Source organism: Trichoplusia ni, chromosome 3 (assembly GCF_003590095.1).
Source record: "Trichoplusia ni isolate ovarian cell line Hi5 chromosome 3, tn1, whole genome shotgun sequence".
NCBI lineage: Eukaryota > Metazoa > Arthropoda > Insecta > Lepidoptera > Noctuidae > Trichoplusia > Trichoplusia ni.
The window spans coordinates 6247033-6271434 of record NC_039480.1 but is presented as its reverse complement, the minus strand read 5'-3'; the positions used below and the strand labels follow the sequence as shown (position 1 = coordinate 6271434).

General features: G+C 38.6%; 4 protein-coding genes across 5 annotated transcripts in view; 2 read left to right on the top strand and 2 right to left on the bottom strand.

Moving 5' to 3' along the window:
- Positions 1 to 2191: 2191 nt before the first annotated feature.
- LOC113491644 lies at positions 2192 to 5139 on the bottom strand. Its single transcript, XM_026868716.1, has 2 exons — positions 4885 to 5139; positions 2192 to 4806 (listed from the first exon to the last, which is right to left on the bottom strand). Exon 2 carries the CDS (start codon positions 4735 to 4737, stop codon positions 2884 to 2886), a length of 1854 nt encoding a protein of 617 aa, XP_026724517.1. The 5' UTR covers positions 4738 to 4806; positions 4885 to 5139; the 3' UTR covers positions 2192 to 2883.
- Positions 5140 to 5648: 509 nt separating this feature from the next.
- On the top strand, positions 5649 to 6650 carry LOC113491643 (partner of xrn-2 protein 1-like). Its single transcript, XM_026868714.1, is given in 3 exon segments — positions 5649 to 5823; positions 5826 to 5916; positions 6315 to 6650. Coding segments are annotated over 3 exon segments (312 nt in total). The 5' UTR covers positions 5649 to 5753; the 3' UTR covers positions 6466 to 6650.
- Positions 6651 to 8454: 1804 nt separating this feature from the next.
- LOC113491642 (S-phase kinase-associated protein 2-like) lies at positions 8455 to 22093 on the bottom strand. 2 transcript variants are annotated; one of them, XM_026868712.1, is made up of 13 exons: positions 21904 to 22093; positions 21670 to 21739; positions 20495 to 20572; positions 19181 to 19346; positions 17638 to 17799; positions 16393 to 16540; positions 15865 to 15994; positions 15380 to 15554; positions 13552 to 13642; positions 12551 to 12675; positions 10080 to 10275; positions 9420 to 9539; positions 8455 to 8682 (listed from the first exon to the last, which is right to left on the bottom strand). In XM_026868712.1, the coding sequence occupies exons 1-13, from the start codon at positions 21969 to 21971 to the stop codon at positions 8616 to 8618; spliced, it is 1596 nt and encodes a 531-aa protein (XP_026724513.1). In that variant the 5' UTR covers positions 21972 to 22093; the 3' UTR covers positions 8455 to 8615. The 2 variants fall into 2 exon arrangements, with proteins under 2 accessions (XP_026724513.1, XP_026724514.1); XM_026868713.1 differs by having other exon boundaries at positions 10080 to 10239.
- Positions 22094 to 22612: 519 nt separating this feature from the next.
- Positions 22613 to 24402, top strand: part of LOC113491640 (BCL2/adenovirus E1B 19 kDa protein-interacting protein 3) — a 41443-nt gene continuing 39653 nt past the window's right edge. Inside the window, exon 1 of the mRNA XM_026868710.1 lies at positions 22613 to 22792. Within this exon, the coding sequence (XP_026724511.1) occupies positions 22753 to 22792 (40 nt within the window). The 5' untranslated portion in view covers positions 22613 to 22752. The remainder of the gene's footprint in view (positions 22793 to 24402) is intronic.

Below are 24402 nucleotides of genomic sequence, written 5' to 3'. Positions count from 1 at the left end.
CGCATAGCTTAAGATAACCGATTATATTAAAACATTGTTAATTTTATTTAGACAAAATTAAAAGTGTTACAAATGGGTCTAAAACAAGAAATCGTAGAACTCAATTCTAGTTTAAACAGTTTTTTTTTTTCAGAAATATTTTAAGAAAACCATCAATTTTTTTATGTTGAAATACATAAAAAAATAAAGCCCTTATTTTTTTTAAGCACTAATTAGTAATTTAAGATATTTTCTGTAAACTAAAAACACCGTTAATAAATAAGTATATTTTTTTTACGTTTCAAAAATCATAAAACAATGTTTTAATTACTTTTAATATAATCGGTTTGTCTTCAGCTTTTAATTAAATCTTAATTATTATCAATAATATGTACGAAGGACTAAGCTAGGCTACGCTAAAAAAAAGATGTAAAAAGTCTTTTTGTAACACCCTGTTGTTTTTTGAGATAAATGTTGTCACGTGATATCGCTTTTTCGTAATTTAATAAAATAATATGTAAATATAAAATTCTCGTGTCACGGTGTACGTAATTGAACTCCTCCGAAACGGCTCGACCGATTCCTATGAAATTTTGTGTAGGTCTGAGATTTAGACAACATCTATTTTTCATACCCCCTTTTTTATTCTTTGAGAAACTACGTGGTAACCGGCTGTCATGGTATGCGGAGGAATGAAAATCATGTGGTAAGGAAGGCGTTACGCATGGATGTGGATGGATATAGGGGAAGAGGACGACCAAAGAAACGATGGATGGATTGTGTGAAAGACGATATGGCTGTAAGGAGTGTTTCTTGTGAGATGACAGCCGATAGGAAGGTATGGAAGAAGACGACATGTTGCGCAGACCCCAAATAAATTAATTGGGATAAGGGCAGGGGAATGATGATTTTTTATTCTTTAGACCAATATTGTTTGGCAACGAACCGGTCGCGCTGGAGAAATTATGGAGAGGCCTACGTCCAGCAGTGGACTGCTATGGGCTGAGATGATGATGATGATGAAAACAACCTTTTGCTGGGACAGCTAGTATACTATAGTACCTTAAGTTGGGGCTGATTTTCCCACGTTTTTATACACTCACTTTCTTGTTTGTTTGTCGTTCCGGTTGGATTTTTGCAACTCAATTTTGAGGTACTTCCCGATAAGCTAGCAGGCTGAAAGTTTCAGTGTAGCTTTAAACCCGATGACAATGCAATTTACAACTATAAAAACGGTCCGATTTTGATAAAATTTGAATGGAATGACATTTTAAAAAGTGGGTATTTATTTTATTTAATTAATAACGGTTTATCGGGCACGGACTCAAACGGAGTTCTTAATCATGACCACAGCCGAGAATAAATAAAGAGAAAAAATATATGTTTAAAGGCTACAAGTTGAAGTAGATGCAGTTAGAAAAAGATTCAGATCTTTTTAAGTATTTATGTAACCAGTACAGATAAATTAAAATTGGGTTAGTAAGTAGCTATCTGGATTCGGTAAGTTTGCATGACGAACTGAAGCATTGCTTGGGAAAAAGATCACCATAGCCCAAGAATTTTGTTAACATTTTTGCAGTATATTGCTCTCCAAAATGTTGTTAAAATTTGTGTACTTTTTCATTTCAATAGAAGAGTAGAATTTAAAATCACTATGTTGAAGCCAGTATAAATTGTGAGAATAATGAAATTTCATGAAAAATTACGAAAAAGCGAAAATCACGCACCAAAAAATGGTTTTATTTCGCTAAAACGGTAAAAATGGACAGTTCCTAATTATGCAGACGTTCTCACTGTAGCCAGTTGACAACTCGAGCAAATCACAGGTTAAGCGACACTTGATACGGTCAGTCGGTGGATGGGTGACCATCTATGTTTAACGAGTTCCTCCGTGTTTCGGAAGACACGTTAAATTGTGAGACCCGGCTGTTGGATACACATCTTTGACAGACGTTACAGGTAGTTAGAAGTTTGAAAGTCTGACAACCAGTCTAACCAAGGGGTATCGTGTTGCCCAGGTAACTGGGTTAAGGAGGTCAGATAGGCAGTCGCTCCTTGTAAAACACTGGTACTTAGCTGAATCCGGTTAGACTTCAAGCCGAACTCAACATAGTTGGGATAAGGCTATTTATTTTTAGAGGATGAGACAAGTATCGTGTGGCCAAATATTGCGTAATTATTTTTTTCTATACTTTATTGCTTGAATTGTCAACTGGTTTAGCGAAAATACCTACTGAACACAAAATGAACTATGCGAGCACCGAATTTACGACTAACAACTAATTTATATTAAAACGTCGATTTTTTGTTTAAACAAAAAAAGACTGGGATTCAGAATAAAAATATTTAGAGAATAGATTTTTTGAAAAGAAACAAAATTGGTATAAAATGTCATGTTTTAAGGGGAGAAGTACTGTTCAGATATTTTTTGAGTAGTTTTTTAGCAAGAATAGATTTATTATTAAAAGTGTTTAGTTGTACATATAAAAATTTAAATAGATCAGGTTTTTGATAAAGATTTGGCACATAGAGCATTGTTTTTTTTATGAAATAACGTTTTTTTGAGGATGGCTATGAAGTGACATATTTTTATTCAATCTTTTGACAGCCATTGTAAGAAAATAAGTAATAATTTATAATTCCAAACGAGGGTTGCGGTTTGGACACTAAAAGGAAGGATTATTCTCAATTTCAGATAAAAATGTTTTGTGTTTGCTTTCAATCATGATTATGGCACTCAAAAAAAATTATTATTGTTATATTTAGTATATAAAAAAGTAATATTAATAAACTAATATCTGAACAGCACTTTCATTAAAGATTCAAGAACAAGTCTTAGAAAAAGAAGAGATACTGACCGATAGTCAATAGAAGCGATCACCCTTACAACCGTAGGTCCGTAGTCTATTCAAAGATTTCATACAATTTCTCTCTCCGTTGCAAATGAACTGGCTCTGCACAGTGAGCCATGAGTATGGACTCACCGATGATCAAGTTTTCAAAGCAAAGTGAGCAAGCGTACATAGCGTCTCCAAAGCAAACAATTTTGTTATCATCTCGATACATTGTCATCGGATTCAAGACCGTACTGGGCTGTATTTCCTTCCCAGCCATCACACACTTCTTTATATACGCAGTCTTGTACAGAAAATGTATTTTTTCACAGTGCTTCTGATTCAAAATGTGTTTTAATAATCCATCTTCTTCGTTGTCTGTCGTCTCACAAGCGGGGCAGTAGAATTTAATTGAGTTTCTACCATCAAAGCTTTCGGTTATTTCCGGTTTGAGTTGAATACTGTGGACTTGTACGTAGAAGGTTATGCGTTCAATAGCTGGCTTTTGAAGAAGTGTAGTAAATAGGCTTGAATCGTCGAAACTATTGTAGCTTACAATCATATCTAGAGATTCAGAGTATGCGGATAACGTTGTGGAATCTAAACTGAAGTTACCGATCGATGATGTTATTGATTGATTGGAGTTTTCCGTCTTCGTTGTCAGACCACTGTCTGATTGGTTAAGAGACAAGTGACATTGACATACACAGGACTTGTCTACGTCTGATTGGTTGAGTTTTGTGTCCGTCTCATCGGTTTCCATGTTGAATAGATTGAGGAACGCTTCCCGGTAGTCTGGAAAATCAAAGTGCTTGATGCGTTTCTTATTTGAGACTTTAATACTTTTGTGCATGCGTTTCCCTTTGTGTAAATCAAATGTTGTACTACGTTTGATTGGTTTTTTAACTTTCTGTGGTTTAGGAATTTCAAGGCAATCTTTATAGAATGTGAGTAATTGTTGTTGTATAGATTCTATAACGCTACGGAACTTCTGTTTAGCATAATTATCTTCTTTCTGCATTACTATGTTCCAGTATTCGGTTGGAGTGTCACGGTTAACGTTGTTTATACAATGTACTTGGCCGTATTTGCTTGGTATAGAAGCAACATCGGTGCCAGGCCGGGCAGTGACTACAAACCGCTCATTAAACAGTTTGCAAACGTCAATGTGAAATTGGAATTCGGACAACAATTTCTTTAAAACTAATTCCACTCTTTCAAATCGCATTTCATAGTTGAACAGTAGCTCCATACGTTGCTCCTCACTTCGGTCTAATTCGACATCACCGAAGGACTCCGGAGTGACCGACGGAACAATTTCAGTCTCACAGCTTGATTCCACTTTCCTACACATTTTTATTTCTGACGTCTCTTCTTCTTTCACAGATAGGTCTGTATCAGAGCATTCGGACAACGATTCTATGTCTAATTCTTGTTCGGAGTCCGAAGATAAATCAAATTCAAATGACCGACTGAAGTTCAAAGATTTAAACTTCTCACTAAACAAGTCCGCACTCTTGCACTCCAATAGAATGTGTTTTGGTGTATTTTCTACGTAGGAGCGGTCTGTCTGCGTGAAACAGTCCGTCATAGACTGACTAGCTTTCTTAATATCCAGTTTTAAAGACTTGGGTTTGCGACTACGGCTTTTTGATTCATCATTGATGGTAAGGAGGTCGGTATCTGATAGTGAACCTTTTTTCGCAGCGAATTTTTTAACTGATTCTGGAAGTTTGAGACTAGATGCTAGGTGTTTTGAAGTTGAATCTGGCTCTGTAGGATGGATTTCGATGTTTTCTGACGCTTCTCTTATAACGTAACGTCTTTGAGGACTTCCAGTAATGTCTCCATCGGGACTGGTATGATCTCCTGACTTCGAGAAATAAGATATGTTAGAAAACATTTTTCGCAACGAAAACGCCATTTTGACAGCGTATTACAGCAACAGACGCCAATTTCCACGTTTCCTTTAATTCACAACAGCTCCAACGATCTATTAAACAATAAATTTCGAAATGAAATATTTGAAACAAAGAAACTACAACGAGATATTAATAAATTAGTTTTTTACCGATAACGACGTCTGTGAGACGGGTAGTTAACTTTAATATACGTCATGACATTTTGTAAATCATTACTATTTATTTTCGTTAAGAATACCCTCAATTTTATATTATAACTACGCCTTTTGGCAAAACAAAAACTTAATTGACTTGTACTTATAACTACTTTACGTATCACCCGATCGATTGAAAGACGTATGCAGTGGAAAACTTTGGCGCTAGCCCTAATTCAATTTATGAGGCTTTGGATGAATTTGCATTTTCCTGGCTTGCTTCTGAGTTTGGTCGGGTTATACGTCAATATTTATGCTGCCAGATGAAAGCTTACTGATTTCTACTGTTGTTTAGGTAGAATCAAAAATGACATGTTGAAATTTTGTCAAATACGAAATATTTAAAATACTCTGCTGAGAAGCCAAATTGAAGCAAAATCATAAACAGCCGTTGTATATACTTATTACCACATAAACGCTGAATTGGGAATAATTCAGGATATTAATTGACCCCATACTACTAAAATTATTTGAGATTTCTGGCATTGGGCAACATTTTTTATGTTCCTTTTCACACTACATTTTTGGCTTCAAACAAATACTTAAATAATATCAAAGGAGTCAATGATATTTTGTTTTGAGGATCGTTATTTAACAATAATTGATATTATAAAATCGTTTAATGATGTTGTGTCCTAAATCTTTATCCATTTTTGCTACTCACCTACAATGCTTTACACAACATACAATCATATTATTGCGTAGAGCAATAACAAAATATTTCTAATCTGTGGTACACAGGTCACTGTCAAACAAAATTCTAGTACAAAAATACGAAAGCGTCACACGTTGCCTTGTCTAATTTTATCAAAATAAGCAATAAAATGAAACCTGTACTTGATATCGATTCGTTAAGATCAGAACACGAGTCTGACGAGCAATGGGAAGTGAGGAAAACTTCATGGAGGAACACAAAGGGGACTTTGAAGAAGGCGAACTAATTACATTGGCGCAGTTGTTTACAAATATCGAGTTTTTGGGTTGTCGGTATGTATTATTTAAATTAAGTTCCTTTAAAACTACTTTGGTATGAAAAAGTAAAGAATTTCTCATCTTTTAAAATGCGCATAGTGCAGAATCCCAGTGAAAAGACAACTTAAAAATACTTGGCAAGACAACTAAGTATTATGAATATTATGTAGGTTTCACGTCCTTCCTACTTTTGCTGGCCCATTAGGCCATGAACGTTACTTATTATATTTTCTGCAATAAATACTACGAAGAATTGAAGGTCTAATCTATTGAATAACAAAATAACGTCACTTTTCACTAATTCCTAGCCAACAAGTTTTAAAAACGAGCTTTTTTTTTATAAAAATTTTGGCTTACAGGCCTTTTGCTTAACCAAGAATAGAAAATTCTAATTAAGACTATTTAATTTACAGATACCCACCAGCAACAATGCAAAGAATAGCAAAATTATCAGAAAAAGTTTCTGCTAAATACAGAGAAAGCAGAAAGAACAAACTGAAGAGGACCTTCGTACAAGCCAGTGACGCCGCCGAGCAGAAAGCTAAAAGGAGTTTCACTAAATAGTTGTGTTAGGTACTTGTGGGGTGGTTATATTGTCATGGTGCAAAGGAAAGTTGTAACTGCAGTTGCAAATAGCAGAATGATTGAGGACAACTCCATTGATTCCTAATCTAGTATAAAATGAAAATTGAAAAAAAAAATAGTAAAAAAATCTATAAACCCATGTTTTTAAATGTCACTCAATTGATATTTCATCAAAATTGGTCAAGCAGGGTTTTACAGTTGTAAATTGCATTGTCATCAGGTTTGAAGCTACCCTAAAAATTCCAGCCTGCTAGCTTATTGGGTAGTGCCTCAAAATGAAGTTACAAAAATGTGATTGCAAAAACAAGCAAACAAGAAAAGCAAGTTTATAAAAACATGGGAAAATAGGTCTGTAATCATCCCACAGCTGGGCAAAGGCTTGCTTTCAGTGTGACCATAGATTAATGTATGTTTGCTAAATACAACACTAGATAGACAATTTTATGTGACAAATTGGTTTTTATAGGCAAATGACTGACAAGATGAATTATATTTAATGTTATAAGGAATCTGTTGCTGCTGATCTTTCAATAAAAATATATTAAGTTGATTATTAAGTGTTTTTTTTTTACATTAGGTACGTTTATTTTTCAGTATTTTTTTCTAGCAATACATGGTTTTTACTTGGAAAAGTTAGTTAAATTAAAAATAATGATCCTTTTCCATTTTTTCATGACACAATGTTACCTAATTTTTTTATTTTATTTTACCTTTTTTGTATGTTTTAGAGCAACTCTATCTGTCAACACAACACAAGTTACTGAAGGATACAACACAAGAAGACAACCAGTACAATTTAAAAATATTTATTTTGAAAAAAAAAAACGATAATTTTTACAATAAATCTTTAACTTAACTTACTTATAAATGTTATTATCTCATTGATTTGAGATTTGTTTACCTGTATGTGCGTTTTAGATAATATAATCACCGCGAACTGATCACAGATGGGCTCTTTTCGATTGAGAGGAATTGACGTCATCAGGGTATGAAAAACAGCATTCAATAAAGCCGGTCAGTTGCGAATTGGACTCGCGACACTGAGGATTATATATATGTAAAAGATCAAAGAAAAATAAATTTGCAAAAATATGGTCACCCATCTGATGTATGACTGAAGCAACGACTGCTTAATTTGTCCAGAATTTAACTGTCCAGCTTTCACAGTTAATGAGATACAACCTAGTGACAGAAATACGAACAGATAGCAATTTGGTTAGTAATACATATGTATCGGTTTGTGTACAGAATCGTAACAACGTCTTCCAATATACATTTACTCTCAATTAACATCATCATAAGGCCAGAACTGTTACCAATTCGCGAGATTATAACTATTTTTCGATAATATTGTTCTATAATTTTATAGTAAAAACTTAAATGTACTAGAAATAAATATTACATGTGAGAATCGAACTCACGACCGCCTGTTTAGTCAGTCAGGGCTACTCACTAAGCCAACAGGCTTGTCACATTGCTATAGTCACCGGCACGGATGTTGAGCGCTGACCTTGACCTGTGCAGAAGTGATTGTTTGTGTCTCTTTAGCGGTATGAAGTGAGGCGCGGGGCGGACTACAGTGCAGTGCTTGTCCCGCAGCGCATCGCGTCATAGCCGACATGAGGGATGAATTGAAATTCGTTCTTTGCTGCAGTTGCATGCACCTCAAGATGGCTCAAGACTGGCGTTTTATTTTGTCACTAGCTGTTACCCGCGACTTCGTCCGCGTGGTTAGAAGATATAAGTTAGGAATTTTTGAACGGAAGAAACTTTCCTTATTTTTTCAACATATTCCATTGTAACTTCGCTCTTATTAGTCGCAGCGTGATGGTATATAGCCTAAAACCTTCCTAGACTAATGGTCTATTCAACACAAAAATATTATTTCAATTTGAACCAGTAGTTCCTGAGATTAGCGCGTTCAAACAAACAAACTCTTCAGCTTTATATATTAGTATAATTATAGAGTATAGATGAGTGTCCGATGCGCAAAGCGATCCCCACTCTTCCGCCGAGCGCTCAAGATCCGTGCCGGTAACTATAACTACAGTCTCCTACGTATGGAGGCACTTAGTTATAACGTAGTTTATGTATCTTGGTATAATTTTGTTAATTTAATATCTTTAATATCAGTCTCTCGTGCGTAAGCCCCAAATTGATGTTCTTCGTGTCCCCACCGTTGGTCTTGCTATAGCACTGTGAAGGAGGACAATCAATACTTATATTATAAATGCGAAAGTATCTCTAAAACTACTGAACCGATTGTAATGAAATTTGGGATGAAACTTTTTAACTGGAAAAGAAGGTTGTTAGGGAGGACAATGACAATATTATAATTGACAAATATTTTTGAAAATTTACTTTTAAACTCAAGTAAAAGCTAGCTAGGACACTCAGAAGATGAAATATCATGGATTTTAGACTTAATCACAAAAGTAGTCGTAATTTATTATAAACATTTTTTAAGAAGAAAATCGATCATCCGACTTTGAAACAAAGACAAAGAAGATGAAATTTTCATGGCACTAAACAGCTGTATCACTTATCAATCCTTATGAAGCTACCAAATTACAATTTGTCTAGTGGTTTCTTAGGTTTACTCGAACGTTAGACATTGAAGTCAGTCATTGTTAGACAGTCTGCCCGTGACCATGATACCTGCAAAGGATTCGAAACGTCGGGAACTAAAATCTAAAATTAAACCGCGATAAAATCCGTTAAAGTGGTTTTTAAATATAATTTGCCTGATTTTCTATCTAATGGAGTTTCTTGCCGGTTCTTCTCCATTAGAATGACACTTTGGAACCGTGCAACTAGAGTCAGTAATGTAACGTTTTAAAAGTGCCTCAGAAACGGCCTATTTGAAATAAAAAAAAAATGATTTTGATTTTGAATGATGGAAATACTGAAGAGTTTAGCGTGACGGAGTGTACCTGAACATGAATGAGTTGACCTGCACGTGCGGCAGCGCGGCCCGCAGCGCGCTGAGCGCGTGCGCGTGGAGCATGCCCCACACGTCCACGTGTTGCAGCCTGCTCGCGCCTGCTAGCTGCCTGTTGAGATAATATGTACGGGCTGAAGAGAGCTCCCACTTTTCTTATTTATAAAACGAGACCTTAAAGGAATTCAATCCTTGTGTCTTGGGTTTCACAAAACATACAAATCACGTAGTGCAAGCATTCGTGGATCGCACAAATGCTTGTCGTACGCGGGGATTGAACCCGCAACACGACGCGCACAGTGGTTTTGGCTCGGTGACCACTCGACTATCCGTGCATACAAGTCCTTCGTCGCCCTGGTTACATGTGCGGCAGTAACAGTATGAGTGTCTCGGCCCGCGCTATGCTACAGTAGGAGGTCTTACGAGGCCCGTCCAATGTGTGACGTTGAAGGTGACCGACCTCGATGACTCGGTCACGCAAGAGGAGTTGGTGGCCGGGCCATGGGACTTAGATGCGGGGGTATGGGCACTTTAAGATTGGAGTACTCCGTCGTGGTGGCCACGGGCCAACGCCTCTCGGTTGGGCTTGGCTTGGATGGGCTCGAGGCCTGGCTGCTCGCCGCCCCCCCTGTGGAGCATGGCAGGGCCTCACGTGAGCGCGTGCAGCGGCAGCAGGTAGCAGCGGCTGAGCGCGAGGTGCTCGAGGCGCGGCAGGCGGCACAGCGCGGCCACGCAGCGCGGCGTCAGGCGCCCGCAGTCCGACGCGTCCAGCTCCAGCAGGCGCGCGCCGCGGCCCGACAGCCGCTCCAGCGCTACGGGGAGGGAAGCGGTGGCAGACCAGTGGCGAACTATCGGGTTTGTTGGATGATACAGGGTGGAAGGGATGTCATACCGATCCCGTTGGAATTTTTCAACGGTCTTTCATAAAATTTGTTTTTTTTTCGGTTTTTTTTTTTTAATTTTATGCGTCATAAAAATGGAATGAAATTAAATTCATTTTTCCTACGTAATAATATTTTCATAACAAAATCATTATTTAGCCTTTTTTCACGGAATTAACATTCACGGCATTGTAAATAAAACACTAAAAACTGCTCGCGATCAACTCATTCATAGAGGTACTCGTCGGTCATCGCTCTCTCGCAAATCTAACCGAAAGTGACGTCAAAATGTCCAATTCATCATTCAATCATGAGCTGAAGCAGTGGCGGGTTTTCGAGCATGCCGCATGACTAAACCGATTCATCAAAAGACCGATGAAAAGTTCCAACGCAGGGGGGTCTGGAATCATGTCCAGAACCCCTGGGCCTGATCGGTATGACGTCCCTTCCACCCTATAGAGTACTGGCTAAGACCCCCAGACAAAAGAGTACCTTGTAATCCGACAAATTACAGATCTAGGGATAAGATTACAAATCATACTTCGGTATGTATGTCAAATTTAAGTAAATTGAACAACACATTAGAATGATTAAGTCTTAAAACGTCATTACTGCTATAGAATTTACAGCTTCTTCACATTAGGAAATAAGTTACGTACAAGTTGTAACTTGTTCATTCGTAAATTATCGAATACATCCCTACTAATATTGTAAACGCGAAAGTAACTCTGTCTGTTTGTCTGTTACGCTTTCACGTCCAAACCACTGAACTGATTTTAATGAAATTTGGTACAGAAATAGAGTTGACCTTGAGAAAGAACATAGAATAGTTTTTATCCCGGACTTTTGAAGAGTTCTCTTGGGAACGCGATATACCCGACCTCGACGCGGGCGAAAAACTAGTGTATGTTATTGACGATGTCCGATTACAGGGGGTGCCGGATTGGTCAGTGAAGTTAGAGCGAAGCAGAGGCCGGGGAAGCTCTGGCGAAGGTAGGGGCTGAAGCAGAGACTATGGTGACTCTGGCTGAGATCGGGTCTTGGAGAGACCATGGAGTCGGGTGGACTCAGCGTTCAGGTAGATTCCTGCTTTGAGATTTGTGATTAGTTCATGTAGTTAGTTGCTGGCGGCAAATGTAAGATTGTTGAGGTACTTGGTTGCTCTCACATTATTAAGGGACTCTTGTATAGTAGAGAAAGGAGCTCGTGGCTAAGCTATAACCGCATAAGTGAAACGATCAGAGGTTAAGCTATGCTTGACGCGGTTGGTCCGTAGATGGGTGACTTATTATCTTTGTCATAATGAGTTCCTCCGTGTTTCGGGAGGCTCGTTAAATTGTGGGTCCCGGCTGTTATTCCTACATCTTTGACAGTCGTTACAGGTAGTCAGAAGCTTGAAGTCTGACAACCAGTGTAACTAAGAGGTATCGTGTCGCCCAGGTAACTGGGTTGAGGAGGTCAGATAGGCAGTCGCTCCTTGTAAAACACTGGTACTTAGCTGAAACCGGTTAGACTGGTAGCCGACCCCAAAATAGTTGGGAAAAGGCAAACCAATGATAGAATAGTAGAGAAAGCTATTGTGATAAAGTGCTCTTTTGTGTCAGGACTGACCGAGCGATGAGTACTGCTGTGCTGTTATTTGTTACAAAACGAACACACGAGGGCGTGTGTATCGCAGGATGGCTGTGTCGGAGAGAGCAAGATCGGAACGTCAAGTTGACAATTGATATCGACTTGGGTGTATTCGATTCGTGTGTAAACAACCCTACGGTTTGACAGTGACGTTTAAAAACGTTAGACACTTTTTGAACAGACGTCGAGTCGGGCGGATGTTTACCGGATACGACCGACTTCACCGCGTTCCGGAAGTAATCGGTTTCCATCTGAGCTATGTGTGAATATTTGCGATTGGAAATAATTAGAAATTGTTCACAATAAATCAAAGGGTGTATCGACACTCGTATTTTGTTTGATTTCATCGTGGAAAATCAAGAACGCCCACACCTCTCCCCGTTATGCGTATGTATTCAGTAGGTCTGAGAATCAGCTAACATGTATTTTTCATACCTCTAAGTGATAAGGGTTGCTCACAATAAAATTTATTTTCTATTTATAGGACTACTTTTTTTACTTTTTGTCTACAATAGAATTACCTAGAAACTAGAAAGAATTTATAAGCCAAAACAGGGTTTGACGGGTCAGCTAGTCAATTCATAAAAAATGTGAGAGAAAGAGTACTCACTTTCATCTGTCATGAGTCTCGCACCGCCGATATTAAGCCGCTGTATCTTCTGCGGTAGCTTCGTGACTAGAACTTCTAGTGCTTCCTCGTCAAGGTTACACCAGGATATGTTCAAAGAGAGTAGTCTGGAAAGAGAAGAAATATTGAATTATTGTTAAACTAGGCCTCCGTGTTCGAGTGGCGTACGCACCGGTTTCAAGGTCCCTTTCGGGTCAATGTAAAAATTCACAAATTTACATTGTCTCGGGTCTGGGTGTTTGTGGTACCTTCGTTGTATCTGAATTCCATAACACAAGTGCTTTAGCAACTTACTTTGGGTTCAGAACAATGTATGTGATGTTGTCCGCATATTATATTATTGCGCGCGAATCGGTCCGCGTGGGCTTCAGTTTTCTGAGACTAATAACTACTGGTCTGATTTAGTTTATTTGTTTAAACGCGCTAATCTCAAGAGTTCCTGAGACGAACAAACTTTTTAGCTTTTATAATATAAAGGTAGATTAACTTTCGTGATGATGTTTCTTAATTGTTTGAGAGCGGTTAGTTAATCCGAGTATCAACTATTGCGACTTGACTCGTGATTAAGGACTCCGGTTGGGTCCGAAACTAGTCGGGCGATACCGATACATACGCGTGAGTAAACCGTTACATCATTTAATGAGGTTTCTTAACTATTTCAGAACAGTATACTCCGAGTCAAGTCCACTCGCTCACCTGCTGTCACGTCAGTTCATGATTAAAGTCTCCGGTTGGGTCCGAGACTAGTCGGGCGATACTGATACATAAGCAAATAAATCGATCACTAAAAAAATGAGTTCACATACAATCTGACAGACAGAGAGTAGAGGAAATTACAAAGATTCCAATATTATTTTTTGAGTACACAACCCAACAAAGTCGGTACAAATCCAAATTCAAGTCTCTACAATAAAAGATACCTTAAGGGCAATACGAAAACCTTTATAATCGTGTGGTTTATTTAGTAAATAAATTAAACTCACCCGGGACATCCATCCAGTATTGATTCTAATCCTTCAGCTGTGATGCCCTGTGCCATTGTTAAATTTAATGTTTCTAAGTTATTGCATTGACCTGTAATAAAAAATAGCATGTTATAATTGAATAGTCTTACTAAGGTGTATCTTTATGTTTACCCGTCAGATAGGTAATCATTAGATACGACCTACGGCCACCGTAAGGTCGGGCCTGTGGGTGTCACTTGACCAACTAACAGGCCAGAAAGGAGACATGCGCGTCGTCCTGCGCACCCGTTCTCATGAGGAATGAAGGGTGGGCTTCTACACCTATCCCTTGAGAAGGAGTCCAAAGGACTAGAGCCAGTCCGAGTCGCGCAGAGTATGCGCGAGCGATCCCGTGACTCTGACTAAAGCAGTAGAAGGGGCCCGGGGTGGTGTTAGTCGGTGGAAGTCCGACATATCATCACGCCGTGCCCTCGACGTGGGTTGAAGTCATTGCGTTTCACCCCGGAGAAGAAGAAGTAATCACTAGACTCACAGCTAACCTCTTCGTCACTTATTAATACAAAAATTAACCAAACTTTCTACTCTGTTAGTGAATATATCAATCGTAAATAAGTAACTAATTTTATTGCATTAATGATTTTTTGTCTCCAGTTAATCTAATTCAACTGTATACCTACATCATTTATAATCTATAATGACAACCTACCAGATATTTGCATGTCTATTTTTTTAGACTAAGTGTTTGAAACATGACTAGTTACCTATAAGATCTCCTTCTGTACAACACTTAAGGCAAATAAATTATTATTATTATTATTTTGGAGACTCAGCGCCTTATAGGAGCAAGTAGTGTCAGACTCTTACAGACTAAAACAGAACATTAGTGCAACATCTGCACAGTGCGTCGCAATTCATCATACAGTCTACATATATCTAATAGTGGGCTACAGACTCGTCTCCCACCCACAATTACGCTAATTCTGCCCAGCAGTGGGGCTAAAAATCCCGTCACACTATCATTCACTCACAATTCATGTTACACTCTTTGAATAACTGTGGACCACACACCGATACACTAGTCAAATACCTATCATGCTGTACCCAGCATCTTTACGAACCATGAAACCATGTCCACTTGCCACTCAATCAATTATCGGTCAAACAATTAGACATAGACCCGTTGAGGGTTGACCGATCCTCCCTCCCTTTTTTTTTTTTAAATAATCGACTTCCACACTAAGAAATTTAATCCTTGTATCTTGGGATTCACAAACATTCAAGACACATGCACAATGACACCCAGACTCAGGACAAGCATTCGTGGATAACAGAAACGTTTGTCCAACACGTCGCGTTCAGTGACTTTGTCGTGGCGACTTACACCACTCTCACTCCCTCGGGAGAGAAGACGGGTAGTGTCAAACTCATTTTTTTATGGGACTTAGCCCGCCACACATGCCCGTCATTGCAACTCCTGTAAGTCAGGATCTGCTATGAAACCAACGAAAACCACTGAAACACTTAAGTTCGGTGTGTCCCAGGGGGAACATTAAACTGCCTTGGAACCCGCAACGAAATTAATCAGAAAAAGTAAAAAGGAGGAGTTAGAAAAATCTTCCACTTCTCTCCATTGCAAGCGGGAGACAAGAGAAGAAATGGCTAGTTGATGCAAAGAAAGGACATTGACAACTGAGTTAGGCTCAGTTATCAGGCACCACAGATATAAATTTAACTGTCAGACTCTTACTGACTAAACTTGAACCGCCGTGCTACGTCACCCGCGTTTTTGTGTCGGTGTATGGCAATCTATGTCGTGTAGCCCACGTTTCCCCAGCGTTGGACTGACCTATGGCGCGGCAGCAGGCGCGGTCCAGCGGCACGCTCTCGAGGCTGAGCTTGCGCAGTGAGGGACAGCGCAGCAGCAGCTGCTGCAGAGACTCCAGGTCTATGCTGGCCATGCTCAGGTCCAGGAACTGCAGCCGGGAGGGCAGGGCCGGCCCGGCAGGGTGCCATGGACCTATCTGGGGAGACGAGAAATATTCAAACCTGGTTACAGGATCAATTTGTATTAAAAATCAACAGGGTATTTGATTAAATCTTGTAATTTAGATATGTTTACAAACATTCAAGTCACATGCGTAGAGCCATGCAGATTCAAGACAAGCATTCATGGGCCACACAAATGCTTGTCCTACGCGGGGATCGAGACCAGGACACGTCACGATTTCCAGTTGGTTTGGCATGGTGATCAACCATTCGGCTATCCGGGCAATATTTACCTTCTTAAGTACCTACACAAATGGAATATACTTTTTTCTTAGTTTTTATTACCTCGGAACTGGCCAGTCTGACTATTACAGGTTGTCTAGCGAGTATCCTCCCGAGGGCGTCTTTGGATAAGTTCTTGTTGCCTAAGTCTAATCTCTGCCATAAGGTCTCGTCACATGCCACCCTGTGCCACCTGCAAAAGGAAATATTTATTAGAAACCAGTTGGGCAAATTACCTACTGCCTGATAGATGATGAAATCAATGCAGACTAAAATACAAAAAAGAGTTACATCTTGCAATTTTTTTTATATTTTATTACCGTTAAAACCTTGGACTTCATCGAAAATTTCTAGACAAAAACAAGCGAAATCGGTTCAGCTGTTCTCGAGTTTTAGCAAGACTAACGAACAGAAATTCATAACACAGGCTGGATATGCAATCGAAAAGCGGAACTATGTCCGGCTTTATCAAGACGCGGGCAACTCTAAGAAACCCGGTCGTTTTTTGCTGACTTAAAACCAGTCCGAGCTCCTTCAACTGCCTGAGCTAGAGAGACTGGCTGAGTGTTGCTGGAGTACACGTATGCTCACCTCTTGCAGACCAGCATGGCGCTGGCGAGGGTCCGCTTGTGCAGCCAGCGGAACACGCTCAGCAGCATCTCGTCCGACAGCGCGCTGAAGGCGTCGCGCCCCGAGCTGCAGCCCGGCGGCAGCGGCCGCGGCGGGGAGGCCGGGGGGCCTGTGGGGGGAGGCCACGTAATGGTGAGGTGACGAGTATTTGCTTTACAAGTTGTGTCCTGCTTGTAATGTGTGTCTTGAGAATTGGCACTTAAAACAAAACATCATCATATCATACAAGGAGCGACTGCCTGTCTGACCTCCTCAACCCAGTTACCTGGGCAACACAATACTCCTTGATTAGACTTTTCAAGCTTCTGACTACCTGTAACGACTGTCAAAGATGTATGAATAACAGCCGGGACCCACAATTTAACGTGCCTTCAGAAACACGGAGGAACTCGTTATGACAAAGATGGTCAAGTTTTAAGAGCCTCTCGCACTATGGCGTCAAATCCATGTATCGCGGAGGTTTTCAGAAACATACGCACGCTCATCCATACTAATATTATAAATGCGAAAGTGTCTCTATCGGTCTATAAGCCTGTCTCGCTTTTTCACTAAAACTACTGAACCGATTGTATTGATTTTTTTTTACTTTCACAAATCGCCATCTAGTCTCAATCTAAGCAGAGCTAGTATTATGAGTACTAGACAACTGATATACATACTTATATATTTCTAAATACATACATAATATAGATAAATTACACCCAGACACAGAACAAGGTGATCGTGCTCATTACACAAACATGTCCTGGGTGGGAATCGAACCCATGACCTCCGGTATAACAGTCAGGTTCACTAATCGCTAGACCAACAGGCCAGTCAGATAGTACGTAACGATAGTCTAGCGATACCACACCAAACCCACTAAGCGCGTTGTGTCGTGGTTTTGATCCCGCGTAGGACAAGCATTTGTGTGATATACGAATGCTTGTTCTGAGTCTGGGTGTCTTTGTGCATGTGACTTTCATGTTTGTGAAACCCCCGCGACAACAGGATTAAATTGTAACTGCCCTGCTGGAAGAGGAAGAAAAACTGGAGCTCTTTTTTATCTAGGCCACTGCTCATGTAACCAGCCCGCGCGGTAAGCGTTAACATCATCACGCCACCGCATTTTTGGCCTGCCACGGCGACGCCGTCCATCTACTTGCTCCCATAGTGTGGTGCGCCCTTTTAGCAAAAAAAGACATTTTATATTATACTCAAACTCACATGTCCTGCTATATTTCTCGGTACTACCGGTAGACACCGCCTCGTAGGAAGGCAGGTAGCCCGCGCTCACCGACTGGGCGAGCGGAGTCTCTTCATCTACGAGGTATTCGTCTGTTATAGTTGTTTCTAGGATCTGCTGGTCTGTAGGCTGAAGCGGCTTGTCTGTGGAGAGAATTAAGTTATGGTGTTAAAATCTATAGGCGTAGTACGGAAGGGTGCGAAATTGGACAATATTTATTGCAAAATCGTCTCGTTTACGACAAATACAAGATGGTATGATCGTAGTCAGATCACCATTGATAGTTTTTCGTACGTTTTTATGCACTCACTTTCTTGTTTGTTTGTTGCCCCGATTGGAATTTTGCAACTCAATTTTAAGCACTTCCTGATAAGCTAGCAGGCTGATATTTTCAAGGTAGCTTCAAACCCGATGACAATGCAATTTACAACCATAAAACGGTTAGACCGATTTTGATAAAATTTGAATGGAGTGACTTTTAGATTCTTTAAATCTATTAATTTTTACTGTTAAACATTTGTAAAATTTCTACGTTGAATAAATAATTATATGGCTAAGATGTGTACGTCATTGAAGAGCCCTTGACCTTAAACACACCAACATATGCTAAGAGTTAAAGTAATACACTTTAAGGATAATATTGTGCGAATAATTGGACTTAGAATTTTGGATTCTGGAATAGCCCGCAGCGAATTAGTATTTGTTCATCCTTTAGATATGACGAACAGAAAATATATAATACATTATTATGTATTACTCCTAAAACACGTAATAAAGACTATTTATATCATCATTGGCCTAGCCTTTTCCCAACTGTGTTGGGGTCGGCTACCAGTCCAACCGGTTTCAGCTAAGTACCAGTGTTTTACAAGGAGCGACTGCCTATCTGACCTCCTCAACCCAGTTACCTGCGCAACACGATACCCCTTGGTTAGACTGGCTGTCAGACTTTTTCAAGCTTCTAACTACCTGTAACGACTGTCAAAGATGTAGGAATAACAGCCGGGACCCACAATTTAACGTGCCTTCCGAAACACGGAGGAACTCGTTATGACAAAGATGGCCACCCATCTACGGACCAACCGCGTCAAGCATAGCTTAACCTGCGATCGAATCACTTACGCGGTTATAGCTTAGCTACGAGCTCCTCGAAAGTCTATTTATATCATCTTAAAAATATTTATACAATAAATTAAGCTTAACTCTTACTCCTTGTAAAACATTGGTAGTTAGCTGTATCTGGTTAGATTGGAAGCCGACCACAGCATAGTTGAGAAACAGGCTAGGATGATGAAGCAGCAACACTTGCACATACATACATAATGGATACCCTTCCATTAAAAAAAAAATCTAATAAAAAACATGCATACGCACAGAGCGTAGAGCACAGTTCTGAGGGTGAACACCTGGAGAGGCAAGAGACTCTAACTTCAGAACTTGGCGTCCCCTAGAATTTGTCGCCCTGGGCTATCGCCCCATCACGCCCCCTAACGCCGGCACTACGTATAGCACATATCCACTCACGTGTGTCGCTGCGCGGACTCCTGCCGCGCGAGGGCCCTGCGTGCGGGCTGCTGGGGGCGCGCGCTCGCGGGCTCTTCTCGCTGTACTTGCCGCGCGGAGACGATATCAAGTTGATATTCGGGTTGACGTTCTCTATGTCACGTTTGCGTTTTATACCCCTGTGTGGCTGTAAAGAGAATGTTTAAGTTCATAAAAAGCCAGGCCAGTCCTCTTAGTCAAACCACCGTTAAAAGAGTTAATCACTTAGGTTATTTAGTAATCCTAAGTTTACTACTAATCCTAGTAATTTTTCATGGTTGTTTCTACCAATTTGACTGGCCTGTTGGTCTAGTGGTTATACTGACTGCTATATGAGAGGTCGTGGGTTCAATTCCCTCTCAGGGATCAATTATTTATTTTAAAGGAAAAGACAGCAGAAGTTTGTGCGCGGTTTCTTATCTTGCAGCAAAAGTAGTTACGAGGTTGTGAATGGTGGGAGACTAGAAGGGTTATATTAAATTCAAAATGTGCTCCATGGTATCTTAATCTGAATTAATATCTTTAGACTTTTTATCATGAATATCTGTTTTCGTAAACATATTAATGAAAAGAAAATAAACATAAAGCATATTATTACAGTTTACTCAACTGTATTTAAACAGTTTGTATTATAAATGATTTTGTTTTAATGTTAAATGTGTGACATTGAATTTGAGATGTCATTGGGACAATAACTCAAGCTAGTGTGGCTAAGATATAACTGCATACGTTGATCAATCACATGTTAAGCTACTGTTGATGAGGTTTTCCTGTGGATGTGAGACCATCTCACATGACAAGTTAATCCATGGTTTTGGAAGGTACATTAAATATAGGGTTCTAGCTGTTTTTAATGCACCTTTCACAGTTTTTAAGGGTAATTAAGAAGCTAGGAAGTCTGACAACCAGTCTGACTACTATCATGATGTTGATGTATCTTGGTTATCTGACAATCAGTCTGCCTAAGGAGTAAGGGGTATCATACAGCCCAGGCAACTGGGTCCAGGTCTTTTTTTATGCATCTGAATCCTACCATGGAGTTTCTTGCCGGTTCTTCTCCATAAGAATGACACTTTGGAATCATGCAACTAGAGTCAGTAATGTAATGTTTTGAAAGTGCCGAGAAACGGCCTACTTGAAATAACAACTTTTGATTTAGATTTTAAGAAATGCATATAATAAATAATCATTCAAATCTGTATGATATGTACAGTAGAATACCATAATGTACATTATATTACATAGGTCTGTTATATTACACATTAAATAATTATATAAATATAAATAATCCCTCACCATTCCGGAAGCTCCAGCATCACACAGGACTTCAGAATCATCCGGATCAAGCAAACTCACACCCATTTCTTGTAACACCTGTAAATTTGAATAAAGATGGGATATTTTTAATCTTTGGAAGGATATTGTGTACGCCTTTGAACAGCAGAGGCACACTGGCCTAGTTAAAGACACTATTTGACTTTTGTTTATGTAACTGTTATTAAAATACCAATTTGCTTGCTTACCCAAGTATTAGTGTTATTATTGAGCTAAAATACCCCAAACACAGGATTATAGAAATTGGCATGACAGAGGTGTAGGAATAGAAGGATAAAGGCTGTGGATGATAATGATGAAAATACTCCACAGCTTTAGGGGTGAGGCCTCACACTCGGAGGAGGCCTATGCCCAACAGTGGACTTTGATAAGCTGAATTTTTAAACATACAGCTGGGCATAGGTCCTTGTGTCTCATGACCAACTACTGTTCTTAAATCACTGTGGCTTGAAGTCTAAAGAGGTTGTGAAACATAGCTCTAAGTTTAATAGTCTTGTGTACGAAAGGCAGACCCTTTTTAAATCTGACATGTAGTCACAATACCTAAGATTATTGTGGATAAAATAAGTATGGCTTACTAATACATGTAAAAAGCTGATACAACGAAATATGTAGGACAACAAATTCAGCTTAAAAGAAATGTTAGACACAGAGATATCTTACTTTATTAGTAACTAAAAATCAGCTGAGAGTTGCATTAACGACCTCTATCCTCATATCTGGCATTACATCTTAATACACGTGCCAATTTGTAACAGAAAAATGCTGAGCCCGCGAAACCAGGGGTCATTGAACCGAAAGCAGAAACCATGACGATTTTACTAGTACCTAATAATATATACTTCTAAAACCACATTTCCGTTATTTATTGAGGTTTCGATAGCATTTAAGCCTAGAGATAATCAGTGGGTTCAATAGAATAGTGATTACTGGTATATTACGATCGTTATCAGCCTTGGGGTTTACGTACTGTATTATATCGAATTTGACTGTTATAAGGCTTAAATATGCATTATTAAGGGTAAAACCAGTTTGCAAGAGACAAAACGAAGAATTCACATGCAAAACCCTTTTCAAATGCAAATCATAACCAAAAAAAAGACACCAAAAAAAGCGGGAATGTAACGACAACTCACCTCATGATCCGTTTTCCGGTCCATCAAACTCCAGCTTCTACGGCACTGGCTATCCAAACGCATCTTTTTCCTGCAAAATATGCACTATGTAAAGACACAGAACTTGTAATTTAATAATTATACGAACATTCACACTGTGTACATTTCGCGCCTTTTGACTTTCCCGCGGCACAATCAGCTGTCAGCTAGTAACATTACGTTAGCGCAGTTATTAAAGTAAAATACAATTATTACCGAGGACTTTCAGTATCATCGATGTTTCTAGATGAAAGATTGGTTTCTTCTGTTTTCTTTATGTTCATAATTGATATTTTAATTTATAAACTAACTGTTAATTAGCGGTTCTTGAACTTATGTCATCACATCACAGAAAAATACGTAAAAGTTCGACAAATTCGTCGAATGAAAAATAAATGAATGAGTGAAGTTTGTCTATGAGAAGAATCACAATGTTGCCGACAATTAAATTTCAATGAAACTGAAAATAACGTCACTTACGTCACCATTTTATTTCTTTTTATTTTTATTTTAAGAATGATCTTTACATGCCATTAGAAAAATATTTTGCATGAATTCATTTAAAAGTTATGGAGAATGAGTTAACTATGAAAAACCATAGACAAAAAAACGTTTTTTCTGATATTCTAGTGTAATTACTTCTTAAAATAAATTATTCTTGTGCATAAAAGCATTAAAAATCGCAACAAAAATAATTATAATAAAATGTAGTTTTTAAAATCTCAGAGAAAGTGATGTCCTTGAAAGATTTTTAATACTAGCAACTGTTGTTTGTTTACAAATTCTGGTCCAATCAAACAATTCCAATCTTACGTTCTCTATGATGATTGGCTAAAAGATTTCAAACGACAGCCAATTAGAACTCTCGAATTCGCACACGTTCTGTCATACGAGCAGAACAAAATCATAACACACAACATAACACAAAAAGAAAACAAAGGCGTCGGGCAAGAAAGGTTGTTCTCTTTGTGAAAACTTGAAAAATAACTCGATTTATATCTTCCGAAGTGCGAAATATCGACGTGGTAACTGTTTTATCGTGTTGTGTATTCATTAAACGTGAAAATGACGGCTCGAAAGCTGAATACCATCGAAGATCTCAGCGGTGAGTACGTTCCACACATAAATAAATAAAAACCTGTGTCAACAAAACTTGTTTTGTACATGATGAAACTCGATATACTTGTTTTTAAATGCTCTATTTCCATTTTTAGCTACGAAATATCACATACGCGTAAAGAAATCTTCGTTGTAACATGTTGTTACAAAGTAAGACGCAGTTTACGATACCATGACCAATGTTTACGATAAAAAAATACGTTTCAAAATATTCAATATGGCGTCAAAGATGAACTCTTGAGGTCAATAAATTTAATTTGCGTCATAAATTAATATGCGTACGTGATACGAGGATAGTTCAACCGGCGTTATAAATATGCACGCTATCTTTACGAAAGTGTTTTGAAAATCAGACTTCCGTATATAGTCGTGTTATACCTGTAGGTTGCGATAGCTCCTTTATAACATGGTTTCCTGGTACTTTTTATACAATACCGCTCGGATTTGTTTATTTTTCTTGTTGTTTTTGTTAATATTTTCTCCGTTTGTTTGTTGTTAAAGATAAATCCGTGTATACTTTTTTCTCTTACACATGAGGTCGAAAACTAGAAGCTAGCATAAAATACATACAAGTCTAGACTTAGACCAGTTCAACTAGAATTTCTTTCTCAACTTGTTTAATCCCAACTGCCTACATACTTGCGTAGGAAGCATTTATTTATATCTCTTAACAAGGCATTGCCTTTCGGGCCCACATTTTAACAATTATAACGTAATATTCTTTGAGTAAAAACCATATTTAAGAAAATGGGACGTATAGTTGACCTTGAAAATAAAAGACACTTTTTGCGTACAATAATGTATTTATTATCTTGTCGTAGTATATTTAAATACGTTTAATCTAGTAGTGAAGTGGTGTGACCGTTAAGGCTGTAAAAATGCTTAGAAAATACGAATAGTCAGAATAGTGCCAATTCTCTTCATTGGCCATTCTAAGTAGCAGAATCGGGCCCAGGGCCTCAAAACTACTATCAAATTCCGATGAATGAATGAAATTTGTCAATTTTCGTTAAGAATTTTTCTATACACAACAATACACAATCTCACAATAATTGGAAATTCAGTACGGGGCGGTACACTCAAGGCAAGGTCAATACAATAAACTTCCAGCTATTGTATTTGCAAAATACTTAAGAGTATGGGAATAATTTTATATTTAGTAAAATTGCCATTAATTCATCCGCCATTGTAAATAGCAGAATCGGGTCCCCGGTGGTACATCAACCATACGTTAAAAAGAATCCCGTAAAGTTGGAAATTAATTTCCAAAATCATAGTCGCAGAACACTCTTAAATACGATAACAACGTCGCATGATTATAATTATTATTTATTATCATAACAAACATTATTTTGATTACGTATATGAAATACCCGTGAATCATACACTTGTTATTGTTTTGAACTAATATAATCTGTATTTTTATCTTTAGACCATGATATTTAGACGGGATGTATTTTTTTAGTCTGTTCAGGCAGTCAATAGTGTCAATGCTTGGATTTAATTTACCTGCATGAGGTTTTTTAAAAAAAGTATACAGTATTGGCGCGTCTTTTTGTTTCTAGATTCAGATTGATAATATATTATAGCGAATTA

Bases quoted from the DNA above. Each gene is read 5' to 3' on its own strand.
- LOC113491644 (XM_026868716.1), bottom strand. From the start codon at position 4,737: ATGGCGTTTTCGTTGCGAAAAATGTTTTCTAACATATCTTATTTCTCG.
- LOC113491642 (XM_026868712.1), bottom strand. From the start codon at position 21,971: ATGAACATAAAGAAAACAGAAGAAACCAATCTTTCATCTAGAAACATC. The intron at 9,540-10,079 runs GTGAGGCCCTGC...TTATCTCAACAG, and splicing joins CTGCCGCTGCACGCGCTCAC to GCAGCTAGCAGGCGCGAGCA. The intron at 8,683-9,419 runs GTACACTCCGTC...CCTCCTTCACAG, and splicing joins GTCAACTCATTCATGTTCAG to TGCTATAGCAAGACCAACGG.